General features: G+C 50.2%; 7 protein-coding genes across 7 annotated transcripts; 3 read left to right on the top strand and 4 right to left on the bottom strand.

Annotated features, from left to right (window-relative positions):
• Window positions 1-622: 622 nt before the first annotated feature.
• On the bottom strand, window positions 623-3610 carry VFPPC_18240 (hypothetical protein; the record flags this gene model as incomplete). The annotated part of the gene is made up of 4 exons (XM_022429883.1): window positions 623-1303; window positions 1369-1635; window positions 1733-2949; window positions 3010-3610. 4 exons carry the CDS (start codon window positions 3608-3610, stop codon window positions 623-625), a joined length of 2766 nt encoding a protein of 921 aa, XP_022285116.1.
• A 2309-nt stretch (window positions 3611-5919) lies between these two features.
• VFPPC_10727 (calpain-like protein) lies at window positions 5920-8910 on the bottom strand (the record flags this gene model as incomplete). The annotated part of the gene is made up of 4 exons (XM_018289041.1): window positions 5920-7433; window positions 7502-8003; window positions 8062-8654; window positions 8712-8910. 4 exons carry the CDS (start codon window positions 8908-8910, stop codon window positions 5920-5922), a joined length of 2808 nt encoding a protein of 935 aa, XP_018138216.1.
• A 2156-nt stretch (window positions 8911-11066) lies between these two features.
• VFPPC_18241 (hypothetical protein) lies at window positions 11067-11390 on the top strand (the record flags this gene model as incomplete). The annotated part of the gene is made up of 1 exon (XM_022429884.1): window positions 11067-11390. The coding sequence occupies one exon, from the start codon at window positions 11067-11069 to the stop codon at window positions 11388-11390; it is 324 nt and encodes a 107-aa protein (XP_022285117.1).
• Window positions 11391-11536: 146 nt separating this feature from the next.
• Window positions 11537-12353, bottom strand: VFPPC_14812 (zinc finger domain-containing protein; the record flags this gene model as incomplete). Its single annotated transcript, XM_018292580.1, has 3 exons — window positions 11537-11938; window positions 12015-12190; window positions 12260-12353. 3 exons carry the CDS (start codon window positions 12351-12353, stop codon window positions 11537-11539), a joined length of 672 nt encoding a protein of 223 aa, XP_018138217.1.
• A 4120-nt stretch (window positions 12354-16473) lies between these two features.
• On the top strand, window positions 16474-17187 carry VFPPC_10728 (hypothetical protein; the record flags this gene model as incomplete). Its single annotated transcript, XM_022428728.1, has 1 exon — window positions 16474-17187. One exon carries the CDS (start codon window positions 16474-16476, stop codon window positions 17185-17187), a length of 714 nt encoding a protein of 237 aa, XP_022284075.1.
• A 1561-nt stretch (window positions 17188-18748) lies between these two features.
• On the bottom strand, window positions 18749-20023 carry VFPPC_10729 (ACC synthase; the record flags this gene model as incomplete). The annotated part of the gene is made up of 1 exon (XM_018289043.1): window positions 18749-20023. The coding sequence occupies one exon, from the start codon at window positions 20021-20023 to the stop codon at window positions 18749-18751; it is 1275 nt and encodes a 424-aa protein (XP_018138219.1).
• Window positions 20024-20984: 961 nt separating this feature from the next.
• On the top strand, window positions 20985-22088 carry VFPPC_10730 (glutathione S-transferase; the record flags this gene model as incomplete). Its single annotated transcript, XM_018289044.1, has 3 exons — window positions 20985-20999; window positions 21058-21192; window positions 21243-22088. The coding sequence occupies 3 exons, from the start codon at window positions 20985-20987 to the stop codon at window positions 22086-22088; spliced, it is 996 nt and encodes a 331-aa protein (XP_018138220.1).
• Between the last annotated feature and the right edge of the window lie 2079 nt (window positions 22089-24167).

The following is a 24167-nucleotide window of genomic DNA, read 5'->3' on the forward strand; positions in this document are numbered from 1 at the left end:
GGCCTCTTCGAAATCCACATTGATGACCGGTTATATATCATATCGGGAACATTGGATTCAAACGCGTTTGCATCGGGGAGTTACGAAATGAATGCCGCCGTTTGCGCCATGCATTATCTAGGGTTTTAGGCTAACTATGGGTCTTACAAGTTTCTGCCACTTGCATACATGTGGCTCAGAGTTGTCAGTTCCTGGTTGACTTGTTACCGGAGTTCTGCCTTGTGCCCCAGAGTTTATTTCCATCCCACTGACACCAGAATCATTGCTTAAGAACAGAATTGTCAACATCGTTGAGTTTCTCAGTTTTAAGCCCAAGTATACTTACAATTGCCTCGTGCTTCTCAAAAAAGAGTTTTGCTTTTGGTTACGAGTTCGCCGCGATAACCCTGGGTCCCCTAGGGTAGCTCATTCACTCAGATTCTCCATCATAAGAGGAGGACGTATATGTTTCGGTTACCTGATTAAATTTATGTATTTCATTATTGTAATTTAATGAAGATATAAGCAAGGAAATGACTTCGTTAATAAACACCCACGCAGTTTCTTTCGCGCGTGCCGTGTCGAAAGGAAAGACAATCCGGCAGACTAAAGCAGGGAAACCAGGTCATTCGTTGATCTCAAATTAAACCCACACCTTACTCGTGCTGAACCGCTTATATTTGTCTCCCGCCAGCTCTGGGGTGTCTCCAGAAGAGTATCTCCCATTCTTGGAATAACGCCCTTTCCAAGGGCGGTCATTCGCCGCCTCAAAATAGTAGTGATTCTTCTTCTCAGCGTAAGAAATCTTCCAAGGGACCACGTAATCCCTCCTCTTCGGGCCACCACCGCAGCTACCGTTAAATTGAGAGCTAGGGGGACTGTTAATGGCCAGAGTAAAAAGATTCTCGCTCTCTGTGAAGTCTGTAAGGGTGTGTGCATGTACCCATATGTAAGCGAAGCAAAGACAGTTGAGCACGAAGACGACGCCTAGGACCGGGTACCAGACGCCACCTTGCCACAGATGGATATGACCAGAGGTGTATTCTTGGCTCCTGACAGAGGCATTGAACGTCTGCAAAACGGAGTTTTGAAGTATGTTGCCTGCTGTTGTGTACTCCCAGTAGTGTACGAATGGCGTCTGGATTGCACCCAAGGCTGCAGTTGACGCTAACAGAACTGCCAGCATTTCGCCCATGGAGGGGAGATCGACCCGGAGTTCTGGCTGTTGTAAAATTGTTTTGGTGAGGATGTTGGCATTCGAGGAGTTGCTGTTTCGCAGGCCTCCATTCAAATCCAATGACTTGCGCCATTCATCAGCAACAAACTAGTTTGTACAAAATTGCGTTAGTTATGAGCTCGTGGCTTTAATTCGTTGACTGCTTCACGTACCTTCCAGTCCTTGTCTGGTGGAGACCAACTCTGATTGTTTGGAAAGGAGCGGTGATATGCTGTTTTGTCATTTGGATCTTCGCAATGTGCTTTCATTGTCCAGCCTTGGGTGCCAGTGACTTCGAATATTGTTGAACAAGCCGGCGACAGCCATGATCTTGCCTCACAAAGAGTATAATTCGCAATATACGGACTTTTTCCTAGTAGGTATATTGCATCTGAATCTCTCACTGTTCCGTTCGAGATGAAGTTGTACTTATTTGGAAACTATTGTGGTAAAAATTAGTTGCCAGCTCATGTCCCAGTTTGGAACCAAATGAAGGGTGACGAGTGGCGAGTGGTGTAAGCAAATAGAGGACCTTACCGCAGAGAAAACGGGTGGTCGGCGTTTATACTTGGCTCCCCATTTGAAGATGTCATCGAGGATTGTGCTGTTTAAATAGTACGCCTCTCCCTGAGGTGTGAGGTAGGGTGGGACTTCAGCCTGCCAATCTTCCTCGTGAAATGGAAGAATCTGGTCAGAGATATTAGCCGGCTTCGTTCTGCTATTCGGCCATGAAGTATAGACCAGGGGGTCAATCTCCTTTGCATCTATGTTGACGCACATGACATTGACAGAAGGCGAGACCACTCCAGCCCTGATGGAGTATTGACCAGTACCACCCAGATCACTTGGCTGTAATATTTTATTGTCTTTGAACATAGCTGCTGCGTAGACACCTGGATGAGGTAGTGCCATCGTGACATTGTTGATGATACGGCCATATTTTTCGAAGTTCGCAGTGACGTTACCATGTTCAGCTTCGATCCATGTTGCCTCCATCGTAACATTATCGTACAGTGACAATGAGGCTGCTGGACGACCTTTGAGGTAGTTTTCTTTGAACGTTCCGTTATTGAAACGATCTGTCCAATTCCCCATAAAGCCCATCATGGATGAGTATGACGCACCGGACAGTTGGACATTGAGGCAAGACTCTGTATCTGTCTGCTTCCTCGTCTCGACGTCAACCATTGCTGGACACCATTGCCTCAACCATCTGGCATTAGCATATGACGTATATACAGGTCCTGAGAGTTTTCTGTCGTCCCAGTCGCCAAATTTCAGTTTGGGAGAGACCATGGCATCGGAGGCTGGCGTATAAAATGTCGCCCCAAGGGTAGCCAGAAACATGAGCATTGTGCGAAGAGTGACAATACTCCGCCCTCCATACCATAATGCCTCCCAGTTCTGGAACCAAGCACCAGGTTGATTGATCCAGCCTTTCATACAAATTTCGGCAAGTATCAGTCCATTGTCCTTTCTGTAGGCCCTCCGGGTGAGCTGTTGGCCAGCACACCAGGCAAAGGAAGCAACGAAGGAAATTTCGATGCTTTTGGCGAAGAGTGTGGTCAGTGTTGTAGCTGTTGATGGCTCCAGACTGCCTGTGGAGTGAATCTTATGACCCCACCGAGGCTGAATACAAGCTACTATAAACCATAGGCCGCTCATGACAGCAGAGTAAAGGACGACAATCATCATCACTATACTTCGGCTCTGGCCGATATCTTCTCGAGAATCACAGAGCGTGGGTGGCTCACCTAGTGCCATGTTCTTAGAAAACTATGATTCTGATTGGGCGAAGTGTACCGTTTACTTACTGTATTTTCTGTAGAATATGTCGTCGTCAGTGCCATGGTCTCCGATCTCAGTGTCTGGGTCCAGGGACGAAGACGAATTATTGTTTGTCGGCCCAGACTGGCCGCTTGTGGCCGTCGGCCGATGTCCCGGAAGAGTAGTCCGACTCCATGACCAAAGTTTCTCAGCTATACCTGGAATTCTAATCCCACTCCAGGTAGGCGGTCTTGCTGAGCGTCCATCCAAGCTGAGAGGAGAGTCGAGGAGATGGCAATTAGAATCAGGGGAGGCTGCCTCAGAAGCTGAGGTAATTTCCGGAGACTTTGGTTCGACAGGCTTTCGACGGACACTGGAGGTTCTGATCTTTTCATCCGGGTATATGCCCAAGCTGTTTGTTGAGGCCTGAGGTGACGATGCCCCATTATCAGGTTGGGGGCTGCCAATGTCGTCTCTGTCGTCAAGGTGTAAGTGCTCATATCCACTAGGTTTGAATACATTGGACAAGGGTGACTTGGCAGACTGATTCAAGGGCGGTGAGGTAGAGGGGGTCGATGGACGAAGAGGCATGATCCCGAATTCCTGCTCGTCCTTTGCAGACATTAACGGGGTGAGGTTGCGTGCCATGTTTGGCTACCCGAGGACAGAACGCTTCCAGGAGTAGGTGAGCGGGACGGGTAGAGCCACTATTTTGCCGATTCCAAGTGGATCTTGTCAATTGAAGAATGGGGTAATGTAGCACGGGTAATTCTATCCAAAGATGGAAGAATGGGGAGTTGGTTTGGAAGTGCTTCAACTAACACCGGATGAAGACTACGTAATATACTAAACCTAACTCAGATCAAAGCAAATGGCCATTGCAGAAGTCAAGTGGCTCCCAGTTGATCAATATGCATAAGAGGAAGCCTCCAACCTCGAAAGATATTATTTGTGCCTTCCTGCAGAAGGGCAGCCAGCAGATGGGCTGCTTCCAAACACCGCCTCATGCGGATGATGATCACCCTTCAACCCTTTTCATCGGCGATCAGTCCTCAATTGAGTTTGTTCTAAGCTTGTTCACCCAAATGTAGCTCAAAAAGACCAATCTTTCCAGAAAGAACCCTGTCAGCAAATGTGCTCATCAGAACCCATCCACATCTCCTCCAGCCACCTCCTCGATCGCCCGCCCCGAGAGAAGAACGACGGACTGGGCACTTGATACGGTTCGGGGATGGAGTGTAACACGGGGAAACACCCAGGCGGGCCGAAAGTAAAACCTTACATGCATGTTTGCCATTGGAAACACAAGGTAACAGGTCAGTCAGCACGAAGCCACCTCCCCCAGTTTCCAAGACATGCATATATATGCCCGGCAGTGGGAACATTGGATTGCGCAAGTTGGCTCACCACATGCTCTACGAGACCATCGGAGCCTTCTTTTGACGCCCGAGGACAAGGGCGGTGTTCTTTTCCGGCCTAGACACGAACGAGCTGCAAGTTGTGTAACACAAACTTGCAGAAAGGCAGCGAATCAAGACATGTCGGTCTTGGTACCCAACTCAACTCCTCTAGAACCAACAGCTCGGGTCACACAACGTGGAGGCCTATTTTTGGGCCTTCACACCATAAACCATGGGATCTTCTGTCGGAAGGCACCCGCTTCTTCAGCTTCTTACTTTGTGCGGAGTTTATTCTGTAGAGGAACAGCCTTCTGTCCATTGTGGCTGATGAGAGCAAACTTTTTGTATCAAGCAGGCTGTGTGTCTAACACCAGTGGGAAAGAAAAGACACCAGCACAGATGACATTGCATCTTCTAAATAAAGAGTTGGAATGGGAGGTCTGCTCGCAAGCCTTTCTTACGCACAGAGACAAAGTAGGAAGGCTGAGGTATTTCCCACCGGACGCACGGGTGCAGCCGAGAGTAATGAATGTTGTGTATCTTGCGCAAGTTTTTCAGAGGTGATGACATTTCAGCACCGCTTGGCATGTGGTGTCTCACATTCGTCTTGGGACTGATTGAGCTGTGCGATGTGCCAACATGCATTTCTGGCTGTTGGTTAAATGAGCAGTGTGCTTCGTACATCAACACGCAATATATCCTTGTTCTATTTTTGTTTGTGTAGAGCCGCATTTTGTCATCGTGGTTTGGCGATCACTAAGCATGGTTGCGGCCCATCCCGCGATATTGAGCAGCCACAACTTCATGGTCATCCGGTTTTTCATGTGTAACTCACGCATGGGGTTCTACTTGCGGAATTGGGCATTACATGGCTTCCTACATCCTCGAGAAAGACAAGTATGTTGACGGCTGCTTATTCAACATATATAGCATATCAGCCCTTTCTTCAATGCCACCCACACTCAGAATTGTATGGACAAAATTGGAGAAAGACAGACCTTTACAAGGGGGAATACCGTATAACTCACTCGTATAATTAAGATTGATGGACAATATTCAGCCCCAGATATTGCAACCCTCCACCCAGAATGCCAACCCCAACCAGGGCAGAAGATGCTTAATTCTCGGATACAGCCGAACCAAAGCCGAAATGACACGCAACAGTAACACGGATATTCTGCCCGTGTATGGCAGCGTCATGTTGCCCCCATGTAATCCGTATGACATGTCAAAAGAATGTGGACGCTCACAACATTGATAGCTGTGATGTATCTTCCAGCCACAACTTTTAGACACAGAGCCTCCTTAAAGTCCAGCTACAGGATCCTGCTTCCAATTTTCCTCAAGTCGGTATTACGGGCTGAATGTACATATTGTAGCAAACTATCTCCCACAACTACCTCCCGCGATTGGCCGTCACTTACATGAAGCAGAGTCATCACAAACACCAACCACAGTCAAACAGCACAGTAATACAAATTGTTATTAAAAACAGAGTGGAATCAATCTCATATACCACACTTTGTCCTTCGTACAGAGTACACTCCCAGTGTAACATCACCTCGGCTTCCGCCTATCACCCATGATGCTCTTCTTCCGATCGCCCACCTCCCCCGTCAGCGTCGCATCCTTGGAACTATCATCCACATCCAATCCCTGCGTCTTCGTGCCCTCTGCCTCCTCGCCCCGCGCATATGGATCCGGGCGAACGACCTGCAGCGCGATAACGTTCCTGTCTGTCTCCTGCCCATCCAGCGCCTGGTGGTACACGCGGATGCCAATCACGGCGACTGCGTTCCAGGGATCGCTCTCAAACTCGTCTGGTTCTCCGTCTGCGTCGCTGTCTGCTTCGGAGTTTTGGTCTTCGAGGTGGGAGAGGATGGCTGTGGCGCGGATGTCCATCTCGCGGTCTGAGTAGACGGACATGCTGTCGAGGCTTTCAAGGTCGTCGTCATTGTCGTCGTCGGATTCGCATGGAGTGTCTTGCTCGCCTTGTGTTTCCTCGGGAGTATCTTGGTCTTGTTGATTCTGCTGGGTCTCGGGTTTCGGCGCCGTGTCTTCCTCAGTCTTTTCATCGCCTTGCTTCTCAGCCGCGGGAACATCCTCTTTCTTTGCCTCGTTGGTATTGAGGCTTTCACCCTTGTTTTCAGCTTCTTCTGCCTCGTGTATCTTCACTTCAGGGACCTTTGCCTCAATCTCAGCAACTGGGTCCGCGGTCTCAGCCTCCTTAGCCTTCTCATCGGATGTCTGTTCCTGAGCCACCTTCTCCTCGGCTTCTCTCTTCTCACGAGCAGCCTTTGCAGCAGCCTTCTTCTCAGCCATTTTATCCCTCCGCTTCTGTCTCCTCTTCAGCTCTCGTGCTCGTTCCCTCCCAAACTCCTTTGACTTCATATAATACTCCTCTTCCTTCTTCTCCCGCATCTGCTTCTTAATGTCATCCTTCTTCTTACCCTCCGCCGTCTTCTCATGCTCCTCCTTGGTAGCCTTCTCTTCTGCAGTCTGCACCACCCTTCCTTTACTATGGGCCAAGTCGTACGCAAGCCCAATGCACGTCAACTTGTCCCGATTGTCCTTTGCGTTCTTGCGAATGACATCCTCGATAGGGAGGCGTGAGTGATCGCGGTAGGAATCTAGCTTAACACGCACATCGTACTCGCCGACTTCGAGCTCGAGTTCCACGCTGATGGAGCGGCGGAGACGTTGGTGAAGCTGGCTGCGGACAAGGTACCCTTCGTGACCGGCTTTGTGAACACGGAAGCTCAGTTGGAATGCGTATTGACCTTCCAGACCGCGGAAATACCTCTCGTCCAACTGAGCCAGGACAATGACCACCCGGCCCGGTTTGCCAACCTTGAAGGTAAAATATGTATCGTGGTATGCCACCATCCAAGGGACATTGAAAGTCGTCCACAGCTGTGCCATCTTCCAGTCGCCTTCGAATAGACGCGTACGCTCAAAGGACTGGTATTTGCGGAGGAGATCCTTGTATTCTATCCAAAAGTCTCCATCGTCGCCAAACCGATGTCCGAGCTTCTGCAGCCATTCCGGAGTCCATTCTTTGGAACCATCACCTAGATCCAGTCAGTATAGACTCTTAGAGTATTGGTGTTGTGTCCGCCTCATCATCATAGATACTTACTCCATGCGCCTTTCCACTCCCCCTTACCCCAAGGATTCTTAAGTCGAACCAGTCTCTTGCCATCCATTTCCACCGCCTTCTGTACCGAATACGAATGCAACTCGATGATGCCGCCTCTGTCACCCCATTTCTCTCCCCAAAGCCCAGTGCCACAACTAAACAGGAACTCCTTATTTGCGCTCAAAAGTTCCTGCCAGAAGATCTCCTTGTCGAGGATATCCGTAGTGAAAATCTCAGATGTCACTCCGCCCGTCATGTCTTCGATGCCCTCGCCGCCAAAACCACCCTCAATGGCGGCAAAGTCTCCATGGGCTTTGGCGTAGCACTTTTCTAGGAGTGGTAGCCAAGTTTCTTGTTGGTGAGAGCATTGGGCAAAGTACAAGGCGCCGCTGTTGGATTGGTAGACTTTACGGTAGAGTTCTTCTGCATTAACGCGCTCCAGCTCGTCGAAGAGAACGCGGTCGTATTCCGCTTCGTCGTAGTCGGACTTCGTGAGATACAACTAGTTTTGTTAGCATGGGACACTAGACGGCATCTCATCGATAAAGTGAAATACTCACGAAATCATCGACAATCTCTGAAATCCACTCTCCATCGCGGTGAAAGACAAATCCATACACTCCCACATCCTGATCATGCGCCACGCACACCCTCTCAATCATGCCCTTCTTATTACTCAAGGTACACAGCGCAGACAACAGCCAGCAATCACCATCCCTGCCCTGCCGCACATCATTCGCCGTCGGCCCATCGATGTAGAATTTCGGATCATCAAAAATGTCAGTCACCCTCTTGACACCCCGGGGTTCAAACGCGCTACCGGGCGGAGCTTTCGCATCCTTCTCATTGCATAGGGACTTGAGGCAGCCGCCTACGCCCAACTTAAGGTCCGTCTCGATGTCAAAATGGGCATCTCGATACTTTTTATTGACACGTCGGCACTCTTTGACTATCTTGTCTACCTTTGCGCGGCACAGTGTTGCTGCGGCCTCGTAAGACGAGTTGACGGGTTCAGCGTAAGCAATGAGGTCGGCTGCGGCTGGTGGTTGTTTTTCGGTGGCTACGTCTTTAGTAGTGATACCGGGAGAGGTTATGGTGATGGATTGGTTGAGTTCGTTCTTGACGAATTGGTCGCTGGGAATAACCGTGGTGGCTATTTCTCACAGTGAGTTTCGTGTCTCGCCTTTCTTATGCGGTTGTAACAACGTACCTTTCCCAGGCTTCTTGCTCGTAAACTTTGCCCAAAACTGATCAATAGCAGCTTGAGGCGTAGTCTTGTTCCTGGCCTTGGGAACATCCACTTCCACACCGACAATCTCAAATCCCGACGCTCGGGATGAACTGCTACTTCTGCTGCGGCTGCTTCCGCTCCCGCTGGCAGAACGACCGCGAGGAGGCAAGGCAGACATGACGATCGTGTCTTCGATAGCTGATTCAAAGATAAATTACAAGTCAATGAGCGGTGCGAAACCGTTGAGGTCGTTACGTTTTGGACAAGGGAACACCAATTGTGCCTCACAGCCACAAAGGAACCTCAATGACCAAAAAGACAATCACAGCAAACACGCGACCGTGAAACATTTATATGCTGCCTACACATCGAACGAAGCCGTTGTGCCGCACTTTTGCCCAGCCATCGAACTCCAACGTAACCCTGTCACGAACAAGCTGCATCGTCTCATAGCGCCAGGTCGTCTCACCCACACAGCACCAGTAGTGAACTGGTATTGGCAGAACGGCAGGAAGAGCCGCAAAATATGACAGCAAACGGCATGGTTGGAACCCGCACGGCAGCCTATTGATACCCTGGCGCAGGCAAATTAGTTGTGGTCGTGTCATACTTTACGGGCGTGGAGGGATGGGGGCTGCATATCTCAGCCCCAAACGGCTGCAGATTTTGATGCGTTGTCAGCATGGGGCTGTCTGTGTTTGTCCCCTGTTCATTTTGAGTTCTGAGGAGGAAACAAGATTTGGCTTGGAGTTGCGGATTCAAGGAGAAGGCTGAGTACATGAATGCAGATCCGTGATGATTTGTGACAAGTCCGAGAAGCTTTGCATCAACTTCGATACAGACTTCGAAGAAGAGGAGTGGGATATTGGCGGAATCGGACAATGTGTCCCCCACGTACTACATGAGCGATTGCTGACTTGCTTGAAACTATTTTCTAGTGTCAATGCCCCGTCAGCCCTACGGATCCTCTCCGAAATGTGGCAGCATCGTGATGATTACCAATTGCCACGGCATCCAGAGTCGCAGCCCAAGTACTTGACTTGTTCCCAGGCAAGAGGGAGTTTTCTCTTCATGTTCATGTCATGAGGTCAAGGATTATCGTTATCAACAGGTCTGCTGAGTCCGGCATATCCAGCCTGTTCAGGGCATTCCTCTTGGCAGGTTGTGGACATCAACAACAAACGGTTCAACAACCACTTCGTTCTAGCAATTGCCAATAGGCACGCTGCCAACCGTCGCGATGACCACGAGCACAACGGTTTTCGCAATGTTTCCTCGTCCAGTTTGGAGTAAAGTTGCCAAACCTCTGACCATCCTCAATCGAGGCACAACAAGTTATAAAACATGATAAAAGCTTCATCATTTATTTGCATGCTATCGCATTCTCAGCCCATTCCATCATCCATCATCCGCGTCTGTCCATTTTGCCTTCCAACCACCTCGCTCGTCCACCCAAAACTAGTTGCCGTCGACTACGGCAAGCCAAAGCATACGGTAGTGTCTAGAAATTAGCAATGGGGAGCCTGCGCATCAGTTTCTTGTTTCTTTTTTCGGGTTTCTTCTCTTGTCCGTCCGTCCGTTTTCTCAATATCATCCGTCCTCTCGTGCCAGCGCTCGCCACCGGCGTCTTTTAAAAATAAAAAAATGTTGAAAGCAATGTCGTTCTTGTTGCTTCGTGTTTCTCCGTGTAAGGCTTGCTTTATCTCCATCCTGATCTCCAGATACTTGTTTTCATTTCCCACTGCTCACAAACGGTTTTACCCGTTTCTTGCGTTCCCACCACCACCAAGGATTATACACGCCCATGTTTAATTCTCGGTTGCCAACTGCTGCCATATTCCGCTTGGTGTCATTGCCAGCACAAGCTGCACAAGCTCAAAAGAAGCTAGACACTTATTCATCACCAAGCTTGCCTCCGTTCCTAGCTCAACACAACAGCCTCACAGCCTCGCGGGGTATATCCATCGCAGGTGCATTAAATCGTATCGTCAAGAAAGCAACATGACAGTGTCCGTTGGTCGTTCCAATAGTACGTCGGTGGTTCTATATGACCACAAATACAGTCATTGAAATGAAGCGTCGTAATCTGCGGAGGTAATTGTGACCCTTGTCTGAGGAACCAAATGGGCCACCACTCGTGAAGAAGATACATGTGGACGCAGGTAGCCCAAGAGGAATACCCGCCACAGACCAAGGGGCGCTCCGGCAGCGACAGATGTGCGGTAAGAAATTAATAATTGAATAAAGAGAGATCGAGCGAGTGAGAGAGCGCAGCAAGTTGAAGTATTTGCACCTCCTCCTGCCAAATTTTTGTCGTCATCGTTTCGATTTGTGATGTCGTGGGGCGATGGCACTGGTGCGAGGGAGAAGTGTGGTCAACCGTCCATATCGCTGTTCTTCCTGGCACTCGATCCGGGTCCAGTTTCGTCAATGCATGTTCATAAACAGAGGAAGAAATACGGCGTGGACGTCGTTCGTTCCCAAAGAGAGTTCCCAAGAAAAGTAGAAATAAAAGAGAGGCAAGAGATGACCACGAAAAGCTGTCAAAGCCCAATATCTTCAGGTTTAAACAGTAACGGATCATGGTTCAAAAAGGAAAAAAGAACAAATACATGCATACCAAGGAAATCACACTTTATCCAGGTCGTACAGTGGTGAGAAGTTGTCGAACCCGGTAAAAGAAATAAGTAACAAAGGAAATGCTCCCCACGGGAGGCTAAGGAGTCTGTCGTCTTGGGTTCTTCGGTAGAAGGGTAGCACGAAGAAGATCCGGAGAGGAGACAGATGGATTATGGATGTTGAAATTATGCTACTGGAGCAATAGGAGCCACGGGAGCCTGGGCAGCCGGGACGCTGTTCATATCGACCTCGGGAGCAATCTCGCCACTGGCGTTCTTCTGCGGGCAGTCGCGAGAAATGTGGCCGGCTTCACCGCACTGGTAGCAAGTCTTGCCAGCAGTGTTCAAAGGACCACCGTTAGGAGCAGTGCAGTCGCGAGAAATGTGACCAAGCTTTCCACAGGCGTAGCATTTCATAGCCTGAGCTTGACAATCCCGGGCAAAGTGGTTGGGACCACCACACTTGTAGCAGGTAGCAGGACGAGGGCCACCAGCAAATCCACCACGGCCAGCAAAGCCACCGGCAAAGCCACCACGTCCCATAGGAGCACCACGGCCCATGGGGCCAACAGGGTTAGGGCATGCACGCTGGGTATTGCAAGTCAGTATAAGACGTCAAGGTTCGAGCGCAAAATCAGAATGTAGAGTGCAGGGTTGGACGAACAGCAATATGTCCAGGCTGGCCGCAGTTGTAGCATCGCGCACCAGAGGTATTGCCGCTGAGGCGCAGTGTAGGGCAGTCGGCCTGAACGTGACCAAGTCCTTGGCAATGGTAGCACTGCTTGGCCTCAGTAGTTCTGGGAAGTGGGCAGCCATTGGACTCATGACCGGGCTGCTTGCCTATTTATGGTTTGTTAAAAAAATGCTCTAGACGGCGCGATTCGACCGGCGCAGCGCGGACAAACGTACAGTTGTAGCAGAGGCGCTCTGCAGATGAGCAAACTTCTGCGTAGTGGCCCACGTTGCCGCATTTATAGCAAGCTCGACGAGAGAGAGAAGACATTTTGGTAGGACTTTTAGTGTCTGCCAAAGTCTCAACGTTAGCAGAGATATTCTTAAGCATGGCGTTGGCCAGGACTTGTTGGTAGAAATCGCGATGCACTCCGTTTGAGTGGTATGTCCTTGCAGCCCCATCTGGACCGTGGTGAATTTGTAAATGAAACACTTCGCCGAATCAGAAAGCGAGGGTTCCAGTGGTAGACGAAGAAAACCAGGAGGTTGGAACATTCAGTCGGGATAAGCCTTCTTTTATGCCAAAACCATTGCCGAAACCATTGCCAAAAGAAGGGCCTCATCACATGCCCACACGTCTTGCCAGTCGAGACGGACAAAAGGCAAAATGGGACGGGAAAACCAGTCTCTTGCTTCCTTTAGCCTAACAAGCAATCCGGTGACATGCAGATGGCACCTGGATAGCGCAAGACAAACCCTGACCCAGCGCCAGCAGAGGGGTTTCTGGAAAACAGAAGTGGTCGGAAAGCCACGGAACTGGCGTTTTCAAAGTCAAAGGCATTGTCGTCGCAAGCGCCAGTGCTATGAGTTACTGCGCTCATTATGTGAAAGCGCGCCAGGACTGGTGCTATCTTCGGTGATGACTAGACGACCCATCTTTGCGCCGGTGTCCGGTGGTATGAGGCAGTCTCCAGAGCAATGATCAGACTTTTTGTATGCCGCGGTCGCATCGCTATACCGGCAAACGAATATACACATTGGCCGTATACCCTTAATCGAGGGACGAAGGACAAGCTCGGGCGAGATGAAACGGGACGGTCGGAGTGCATCGCGAAAGGCTGTTGACAAGGAATAACGGATTGGGGGATGGGGAGCGCACATAATAAATACACACCTTGGTAGGACAAAAAAAATAATAATAAGAGAAGCGTTAAGCGACGTGAAAATAAAGTTCGTGAGATATCAGAAAGAATATGATTGACTTCCAAGCGAGGCTACGACAACGTCGACAACCACCTACAAATCCGATCCGTCAAAGAACAAGGTGGAAAGGTCAAAGTAAAATTTTGCGAAAAAATTGGGCGGATAATTAATTGCGATGGGGGGCCAGTGGGAGTGGGCGTGGGCGTTGGCGTGGACGTGCCAATCTGGCGACGGAGAGGGGAGGGACACGACTGGACCGAACTGGAGACTGGAGACTAGAGCCTCGCATCTCTATTGGGACTGGGCAAAGCCGGGGCAAAACCTGGCTGAGGGCGACAAACGCACGGGGAAGGAGCAGTGCACCAGAATCAAGCCCTTGAGGCGTGGTTGGCGTGGTAGTTCACAGATTGGCTTGACGGGGGGCGACAGCAAAGTGGGGCGAGGCGAAAGACTGGCGACTCTAACTGGTCTGACTGAGTTGGCTCGGGAAAGCGCTACAGGCTACCAGCAAAGCACAAGGGCAAACGGCCACCAGAGAGAGCCAACCAGGGGCAAGCGAGAAATATTCCACCATGCAACAACGGATATTGACGACGAGGGACGGCAACACGGGGCATCAACCATTCGAGCGATAGGCACAATATTCTGGAGACATATGCCAGGGGTGCAGAGGCTGGCGACCACATGAGCACGAGACAAGGCACTTGAGTTCATGTGCACACCATGGCACAACATGGCACAACATAACACGGCAAGACACAGTCGAGGTCGTACTCCGTACAGTACTCCGTACGTGTGATATTATTACCAGACCGACCATCCCCATCCCCTCAGCCGTCCGACAGGCCCATCAGGCTAATAACATTTCCAGGGAGATAGAGGGATCGGAGTAAGGGCTGTGAAGCGCGGTGTCACACGCAGTTGCCACACCAGACACTTGGGTGTGGGAAAGTTGAGAAAAATTCTGCTGCCTCTGGCGCATCGACATGGCCAATCGACCCAATGATGTAGTATCTGGGCGTTCTGCCGCTTCGTGTGACATCGAAATATCTGGTCAATACTCGAGCACTCATTTTCTGAAATCACTGCCTACTAGGAATCTAGCATCAGGGACAGGTACTCAGGTCGATTCATGCGAGGGTCTCGAGAGACTTTGAAACGACTTGTGCCCACCGCCCAGCCACAAAATTAGAAGAGGTATTGCACCGGTTCCGCGCTTTCTATGTTAGGACTAGCGTCTCTTAACTCAGGTACCACCTGTCTCTTCAACCAGAAGGCGGGGAATCTGAACGATTTCAACTTGACTGCATGGCATTTTCAGCTGATCGTCCATCCAGCCAACATGAGCCATGAAGACCAACAGGAGAATCGAATCGTCGATCCAAGGGCCTATTGCCCGCCTGGGCTGCTCTGCAGTGGCAATTCTGTCGCTGCAAAGATATTGTCACGGCTTGCTTGCTTGACTCCTCATGCAGTCGTATGTGGACAGTTAGCCATCACAACCACCACACATTACCATGGCGGAATTCACCCCCCTCGGTTCTGGACATCAGCCATTTGCAAACTATTCCATCCAGTCCTCACGTGGTCCGATTTGGAACAGTGGCTTTCTTGATCTTACACCGAACAATCGGGGACTGAACTTTCTAAACGACATAGCGGAACTTCTAGTGAGAGCCGGGCTTGATCCAAGCTTCCATCGACGCAGGTCTTGTGCGAACTAATCGCGACTACTGTCGTCTTGTGGCTAGAAGTAGCCCCCGTATATAAATACCGAGGTACCCACGGAAAGCGCAGAGTGGAAGGAGAAAAATTAAGGTACGTCGAGGAAATGCCCAGAGCCATCTAACTTGATTCTTCCTTGGCAGCTGGGTATTTATAACATCTACGGTGTCCGAGCTGCCTGAGGCTGGACCCTGGATATTTTAGACCATACAAGCAGTTTTTGTTTCTCTCTTCTTTTCATTTCATTCTACAAATCGTTGTGCCAGGTTTGCATGCCATCACCTGTGAGTCAACAGAGCCTGGACGACCGGATTACCCAAAGGGGATGGTGCAAAGGCAAACAAAATCGAAGTGGGAATAGTGAGTCTGTTCTGTTTGGTTTGTCGAGTCAATGCATGACTCTTCTAATCACTCCCATTCCAAGCAAAATGAACTGCTGTACTCATATGCAAATATTCACCTAGGTTCACTGACCCCTGGCCGACCGAAGGACCACCGAATATAACCGACGCCATCTACAGACCAAAACGTGTCAAAACCCAAACTATATAACACAAAGCCACCACTCACTCATTCTCAAACTCTTGCCTGGTCTCGATTTTACCCCACATATATGCTTCCGTGAATCATGCCCCTCACGCTATCTCAACACAATTTCACAGCTAAGGGGAGGCTGGCCGACATCCATTGGCGTAATAATTCATCTACATTCGCATCGTCCAAGCGCTACTGTAAGTACTCATGTCGACTCGTACAGAGTATCCTTTCCCTGCCACAAAATTTCTCTTGCACCCTCCAGAGACGATGCAATGAACTCCAATCAAGCATCACCACTCGATACTATACTCTCGGTAGGGGTGGCACATCGGACGCAGGAACCGTATATACACTCGGAGGTGGAGCTATAGATCGGGGGCGCGCCTCCACGACATAAGAGATACCATCGTCAGAAGCATACGACGGAGGCCTCGGCCCGGTCCTGGTCTCCGGACGCTGCGGCATTTGTTCTGCAGCTTCATTGCGTTGCCAGAAGAAGCGATTGGGATCAACCCGCTACACGCAGGACAGATTTAGCAAATACTTTCAACACAATGGGCTCCAAGTTCACAAAACGAACTTGACACAAAACAAACCACTTACCACACTCTCTCGCCATAATCCGTACGCAGGCGGGTGGCTCTTTGCAGCTTCGCTCTCCAGCCCGACAGCTTCTTCGTCCCTGGCCAACACGACAGGTATAGGCTTCGGCGGAATCACGTAGCCTCCAGGTCCCATCATCTCGGGAAAGCGCCTGTGCCTGGCTCGGTCCCCTCGGGAGACTAATACGCAGAGACGAATGACGCTGTAGCAGAAAAACATGGTGGCTGAGAGAATGACCAGTATAATCATGATGGTCAATTCCCCACGCGCAATGTGGTTGGTCAACGCTAATCCTAGGTCTTGATCCATTTCGATTAGCATATGCGCGTTCCGGGCGACCGAAATGAATGATGCGAACAAAAAACTTACAAACTGCCAGGAGTATGGCGAGGAACATTCCCGACACGAAGCAGGTGAGGATTTGGGACCGGACTCTACGGGATTTCACCCATGGGAAGCAGAACATGAACCTTTTGGGGTGGGGTTTTCTGCTGTCTTGGCTGTCTTGGCCGTCTTGGCTGATTTGCGCCTGGGCTCTTCGTTGCTCGTCCTCTATGTTTGTAGGAATAAGCGTGGGTAGCAGGGGCGGATTGTTACCGTGTCCCCAATCCGATGAAGGTTCTCGTTGCGGTGCGCTCGTTGCTGCTGGTTGTGGCGGTATCGACCTCTGCGGCTGCGGCTGCAATTGTGCCATGGGAATCGGTGACGGTAGGGAACTCGGGGGATGCCCAGATCCGCTGTATCTCGAGGACGCAAGTGTAAGTGGTCGTAGGGGCGGTTCTGGTGATTTGGGCACTTCGTCATGGGTGGTGCGTCGTGTAAGTGGTCGCGGAAACGGAGGGACTCTGGACAAGATGCTTCGTGAAGGCGACGTCGAAGCCTGTGCCGTGACTGAATTCTCGCCTGTATTAGTCGGTGCCGGAGCCGAATGTTGCTGTTCTGTATCCGCATCTCGTGGTCGTTCATTTCGAGCCCGCCGTAATAGATCGGCCCTGATCCTTTCCATCCTCCCGTTTCCAAACACCATTTTGTCGTGTAGGATTTTGTACTGTAGTTGCTCCGTTCAAATAGCCGAAATCATGGTCCGCACGAAATGACATGTATTCCTCAGGTTCCTCGTCAAATTCACGCCAGCCGTGCCGTCATGGACATAAATGAATGCTTGTAACACAGCGTCGCTAAAACAAGAAAAGGAAGGAAATGTGCCAAAAGACTCGCTAAACAGGTCTCGTCTACATGCACCTGACAGAAAAGAGAAGGCTCCAGATGTAATTCGCTAGCCGGATCCAAATGGGCGGGGTGAGAGTAAGTCGTAGGTAGATTCTGAATAATGTCTGACTATGCCGTCTAGAAGGGATGAATGGTCGACTTCTGTGGTAAAGACTACGCTTCGACCAATGCACCGACTTCGAGGGTCAACCACGTTGAATTGAAAGGGATACACCAAGTAGGGGAAAGAAATTCCAAGGGAAAAGTGCGCCTAGAAATCACACTACAAAAAAAGGAATAGAATTATCGAAATCCAGTCGAATAATGAAGAAAGGGAAACGCAAAGGTTGAAGGAAATTGTGGCCGCACAAACTGGTCCAGGAAGATGGTTCAGAGAAATTGTATCAAACTTTGCAGATTCAGGCGAGATTGAACACGAGGCCTCGAGCTAGGCACAGACAAGACAGACACGACACGACGGCAAAGGTGGCAGCGTCAAACTAAACACACTTGACTTGTCTGCGACAAGCAAGGTACACATGCACATGCAGCGTTGGCCATGCTGTCAAACACGACACCAGACATGAGGCGGTAGTTGGTGGGAGGGATGCTCAGGAGTCCCTGTCTGCGTCTCGGTCGATCAACTCCAATCCAATTTTCTTCAGCACTTCCACAGGGTGAGAGTAGTGTTTGGCTTCTTCGCAGGAGGTTGTCATGCTGGTGTACGGAGTAGTCCAGAGGACATCTTGACACACGCCAGGACGGCGGACCTCCAAAAAGGGAACCTGATGAACACCACGAGATGGCACTTGCTCACCAGATACGAAGGGCGCTGACCTCCAATGAATCTAAAACCTCCTGAGGCAGGGCGCAACATGGGTATATCCAAGGCTCGATCCGAAAACGACATTGACAGCGTGCAAAATGCCAGCGGGCGGCAAGGCGGCAAGGGCATTGCTGCGACAATTGGTGTATTGCAGAGTTTCAGGGCTGCTCCAGGGGTCGCGGGTTGGTTGGCTTGGAATCCAATCGATTGATTTATTGGGATGAGTGCATCATTTGGTTCAAAGGCGGTGTTTCAGCATCCCTGCATTTGACGGTGGCGGTAGTTCCACCGTTGAGTGGCTGATGATGAAATGTGATGAGACTTAGCTTTGCTGTTGGAATTGGAGCATTTCAACGGACATCAATGTCGTTGATACTGGTGAGGATGAATAAGAAAATTATTGGTAAAGAGGATCTGTTGTCACGAACGCGATCTACAGAGACGAAAGAGCCTGGCGATCCTGTGGACATGGATAAACCACATCCAAACCATCACTTTTGCTGCATCATCAACAAAGACAACACCATCCAACTTACATGCGTCTTTGTATATCCTCAAAATCAGGCAACACCGCCTAACGTAAGTTCTGGTGTATTTTTACAGCTTCAATTCCAGGCAAACACCTAATTTATCGCCGCCACAATCCGCTTCAGCCCCTCGTCCAGATGATCCCTCCTTTGCGTAAAAACTATTCGAAACCACCCCGGCTGCTCTGAGCCAAACTGCACCCCCGACGCAAGGAACACCTTGTTCCTGAGCAGTGCATCATTCACCACTTGATCGATATCCCCGCCCTCCAGGCCATTCGCGTGCCGTTTGCGATATGCACTTCCTAGATTCACCCACAGAAAAAACGCGGCATTCACCCCAGGCGCATACTCGATGTCGTTGTCTCGAGCCCATTGCACGACGTGCTCGTAACTTTGTGCTAGTTTCTGTTGATTCTGCGCAATGTACTCATCTATCCAGGCTTCGTCTTCGAAAATATTCGCCACGACGTGATCTGATATAGAAGATGATGAACTGTACAACGACGGCGGCACAAGCGCTTGGTGCAATCCTGCATTATGTTGTGAAATGATGGCTCCGATGCGCAGTCCATTCGCCCCAAAGTCCTTGGAAATACCCCATACGACATGCACAAGCGCAGGGTCAATAATCCCAGCCGTGTCGATAGATAGCACAGACTCAAACGGCACAATCTCAACGTCCTTGTCAACAGTGTTAGTGAATGTGGACAAGGCATAAATCTCATCGCTTATGAGGTGGATTCTATGCCTGTCACAAAGCCGCATCAGTTCTAGGAGCGCCTTTCGAGGATAACTTCTCCCCAGCGGGTTGTGAGGGTGCGCGAGGATCAGCCCAGCCACTCGTTTCCCCTTCGCTTGTGCTTCTTCAATCGTATGCTCGTACTTTTGCACGCCGTCCAGACTCAGCGGGTCTGTGCCGTGGAATTCCACCATGGCGAGCTCCGTGCCCATTCGCAGCGTGATATCCGGTACAAAAGTGCCGTAGTATGGCTTCCCGAGGAGAAACACATCGCCGGGGTTTCCAAATGCCCATGCCGTGTGTTCTAAGGCTGAGCTACAGCCATTGGAAATGGTGATGTGTGACGGCTCAACTTTGATAAGAGGGTTGAAGTATCTGGTTAGAAAGCGAGCCAGCGCCCCCTTTAAGCGCTTTTTGCCGTCGCCGTACGTAAAATCGTCGTTTGGAAGAGCCATGTTTCGGTGGATATGCTCTGAGAGAACGTCATGCATGAGGACATTCTCTGCTATTCCGAGGCTCACGAATCCATGGGGGTTGCTTTGTGTGTCCCATATGTTCTGGAGGACTTCCCAGAAGAAGAACTTGGGGTCCGGGTTGGAGAGCTCGTGCGCGCGTTCGGATAGTGCCATGATGGTAATTGAGCTTAAGTACTTTACATGACACGTTGGAAAGGATCAAGTCTCATCATGAGAAGTTGCAAGTCGTTATGATGCTTTCTGCCCGACACCGGCATTTGCAGTGGAGTCTTGTTACTCCACATTCGGCTTTGGCAGAGACAGGGCGTAAGGCGTAAGGCGTGCACGAGATGCTCATGCGTGTCCGTTATGGCCTGGGAGGTTAACATTGTCAGAGGTGAGAATGGATAGTTTTGATATAAAGCCAATTGATAATGTTTACAGTCCGGATGGCAAGATTCGTCGGGGCTGGGGTCGCGGAATGTTCAACCTCCATGAAGACGAATTTGCAGACTGTGGTTCTCCGAGACACGATACCCAAAGACTGAATGAGGAATAGACAACGTTGCCGAATTTCAAAGCAGTTCCGTTTTGAAATGTTTTTGGTAGCCATGCCACTATTGTATACCTAGGTAGTGAGCCGGCCCTTTGTTCAACTAAAATATCTGGGGGGTCAGCAAATTCTAAAGTAGCATCGTATCGCTTACAACTCGTAGTTGTATTAGTGCCATTCTTCAACTACTGGATACGTATAATGGCGAATCAGGTTCATCAAGTCTTTCCCAAGTCGGCAAATTGAAGCAACCGCACTCGTGGCGTGAAGATGTGGTGCCTATCAACTGGTCGGCACGCTCGGAACAGCCCCAGATCGCACCGAGTTTCCTTAAATATTTACCGCGCGGTTATTGTTAAATCGTCTTTTCATCGACCGAGTGGCAGATTTGTCATCAGCAATCATCAAGACGTCCCCGCGGCACATGCGGTACATGCGACATGATAAGTAACGCCATGATGTGACCATGTTACATTTAATATAAGACCAGAGATGCGCGGTTAGTTCCGCCAGCCTCCTGTGTTGTTCTTCCAGGAGACAAATATTAAACTTTGGCATAAGCAAAAGCACATAACCATTGCAATGGCAACAGGAAATGTAGGCGCATGCATCTAGCAAGTACCGTTCCGTGCATGCAGCTAACAGTGCAACTCAGAAGGCTTATCACGACGGTGGTCGGTTTGTAAGGCCAGACAGCACATTTCGGAATTTTATCTCCAAAGACCCAAACTCCCGGTTTCCAGCTGAGGCCGGACGGTATGCCCTTTATGTGTCACCGGGATGTCCATGGGTATGTCCAGTGGGATCCAGTGTCATCCAACATGTGTTGATTCATGGCAGGCTCATAGAACCCTCATCGTGCGCCTACTCAAGGGCCTAGAATCTATCATAGACGTGTACCAAGTACACTTCACCATGGGCCCAGAAGGGTGGTATTTTAGTGGTGAGGGCGATTCACTCAGCGAGGATCCCCTCCATGGCTTCAAAACGCTGAAGGAGCTGTACTTGAAAGCTGATCCAAATTACGACGGACGATATACCGTTCCCGTTCTGTGGGACAAAAAGGCCGATGTCCTCGTGAACAATGAGTCGTCAGAGATCATTCGAATGCTATACGCCGAGTTTGACCATCTCCTGCCAGAGAACCTGCGAGAGGCCAACAAGGCGGGTGGCGGTTTATATCCCGACCACTTACGGCAACAAATTAACGAACTAAACGCTTGGGTGTACGATACCGTTAATAATGGCGTTTACAAGACGGGCTTCGCCAAGAGTCAAGAAGCCTACGAAGAGAATCTCCATATCCTGTTCAGATCCCTCGACAGGCTAGAGGAGCTACTAAGCCATGGAAAACAGTTCCTCCTTGGCAATCAGTTGACCGAGGCAGATATTCGACTGTACACAACCTTGGCTCGGTTCGACGTCGCATATCACCCAGTTTTTCTCTGTGATCTCAAAATGATTCGGCATGATTATCCCAGATTGCATCTTTGGTTGCGTCGTCTGTATTGGGATGAGGACGAGAATGGTGCGATCCGGGGTGCTTTCTACAAGACGACGGAGCCATACATACGGCAGTACGGTTACGGATACGCGCACTCGCGGCGGAAGATTGTCATGGGAGACCACGGTCCGTTGATTGTGCCGGTAGGGCCGGAAATCAAGATGATTTCACTGCGGGAATAGGTCTGCCCTGCGCTGAAGATGTCGCGATGAAGGGCGAGCAGACACTTTCTTGTGACGACGTATCTCGTCCTCGTGTGCATTCTCCATATAGCCACCGATTCTCCATCAAGAGCTACATTGAGATGTATGTGCATGGAGGTGATGGTTCCCAGCGGCGGCAAGATCTTGTGGTTGGTGAACGGAACAATGCAGAAATGTTTCTCTTGCAGTAGATCCAAGACATAGCGGCAGAACCTGGCGCTTGAAGAGTTTAAGCTTAGTACATCCCCTGATGCACGACAGGCTCAAATCTAGTCGGGACTGGCGGGAACCGAGCCGGGGGACAGAATACGCGGAGAGCATGTCTTCATAATAAGGTCGCTGGTGTACATACGGTATTGACAGAAGGTTGAGTTTGAAGGGATGCGCACGAGGCGGAATTGACTTTGAAACCAGACGCTCCGCAGCCCGGCTACGGGCAATATGAAAGTACCAGTTGACATGTAGTCATGCACCTAGTGGTCGCTCCTTCTTCATTTACCAGATTGGCCCTGTGAACCCAACGCAAACCAGACTTGACAAGTTCAACTTCATCTCCTACACACGTATTGTCCATGTATTATTATTGCGCACATGCATACTTTTCATGCACATCATCCACAGTGGTGCATCGTGCGGTGCGGAATAATTGCTGCTGGAAATACTCCGTAGAAGCACTAGACTTGGCTGGTCTGGAACATGACTTTCCAGTCGTGGCGGTCCACCGAAATAGCCCAAAATACACAAAGGACCGTTGACGCCTCCTGGCACGCGACAGTACTCAGCGGCTCTCAACTCATCTCCAGAACGTCCGCTAGGCCAAAAAGCTAATCGCGGTAAGATCTATGATGTTGATGCCGAAAACTCCTAGTTGACAATTACTAGCCGGTCCATCCATGACCGTCCCGTCTCCAGCACACTGGTTGAACTGTTTATCGTTACGCGTCACTCGGACCGCCAGTCGACGCCAAGACGCCATGCAACTCTCCTAACTAACTGCGGCGATGGCTCTGGCGAAGAAAACAACGGTGACACGAAGACTAGACCTGAAAGGCTAGCACAGCAAGACTGGTACCAAATAACCCCTGGCGCCGTGCGTAGTGCATGTGCGAATAAGGTCGGCCGCTTGTGTGGTGTGTATGGAGCACAGAGTCAACTGGTGTTCCACGCGAAGGGGAATGTTGCAAAATTGGCGCCAACTTCGACCAGCTCGATTTGACTGGCTGCCTCAGCTGATCATTTCCAAAGTTCGACCCTGATTCAGCCCGCGGTCCCATCCGACATCCATCAAACCAGCCCAAATCAACCTTAATGGTTTACCTTAATATTTTGCCTACTTTTGGGACACATGGCCTGGTCACATTATACTGTTGCCGAAGCCACAATTGTCGCGCAAACTCGACGACAGGACGCCATGGACACCATGAAATAATGATCAATGTCACTGTTGGTTCTCAACACCTTCCCCGACGTACGATAACCGAGATGCAGATCGGCGACCAGAACAGAGCCGGCAGAGGCTCTTGCGTACAGTACAAGCTGTTCCCAGGTTTGCCAGTGCCCCTGGGTTGCAATCCCTCCGCCTGTTGGCTAGCAAGATGAACATGCTTTGTGGATGGACGAAAGTTAAGAGTGCCAAGACCGCCCATCATGCTCCACGTTCTGCGTTTGCCCAGTTCTTGTCATGCTTCTCGTCCCTTTTCCCAGACTCCTTGTCCCTTTTCTGAAGCACAGCCCCATGCTGGTCTTGGCAAAAATGGATCATGACCAGTATTGAAGCTCGATCCAGCCGTCCCATTGAACAAACCGCCACCATGGCGTCTTGTCCGCCAAGAGCTTCGCTTTCCAATGGTGGAGTGAAATTTTCTCCATCCAAGCGCCGGTGACCACCTAAATGTGACGGTAGCTGGGACAAGACCAAGTAGCCTCTTGGAAAGGGGCAGCGCCATTCTTGGTCATTTTCGTAAACAAGATGCTCTGGCAGTCCATAACAATATTGCAGCAGCCTGTCCTTCCGTTCCATGGGTTTGTTCCCCATATTCCTTGGCTTTCTTGTAGTCC

This window comes from Pochonia chlamydosporia (assembly GCF_001653235.2).
Source record: "Pochonia chlamydosporia 170 chromosome Unknown PCv3seq00009, whole genome shotgun sequence".
In the NCBI taxonomy this organism is placed as follows: Eukaryota; Fungi; Ascomycota; class Sordariomycetes; order Hypocreales; family Clavicipitaceae; genus Pochonia; species Pochonia chlamydosporia.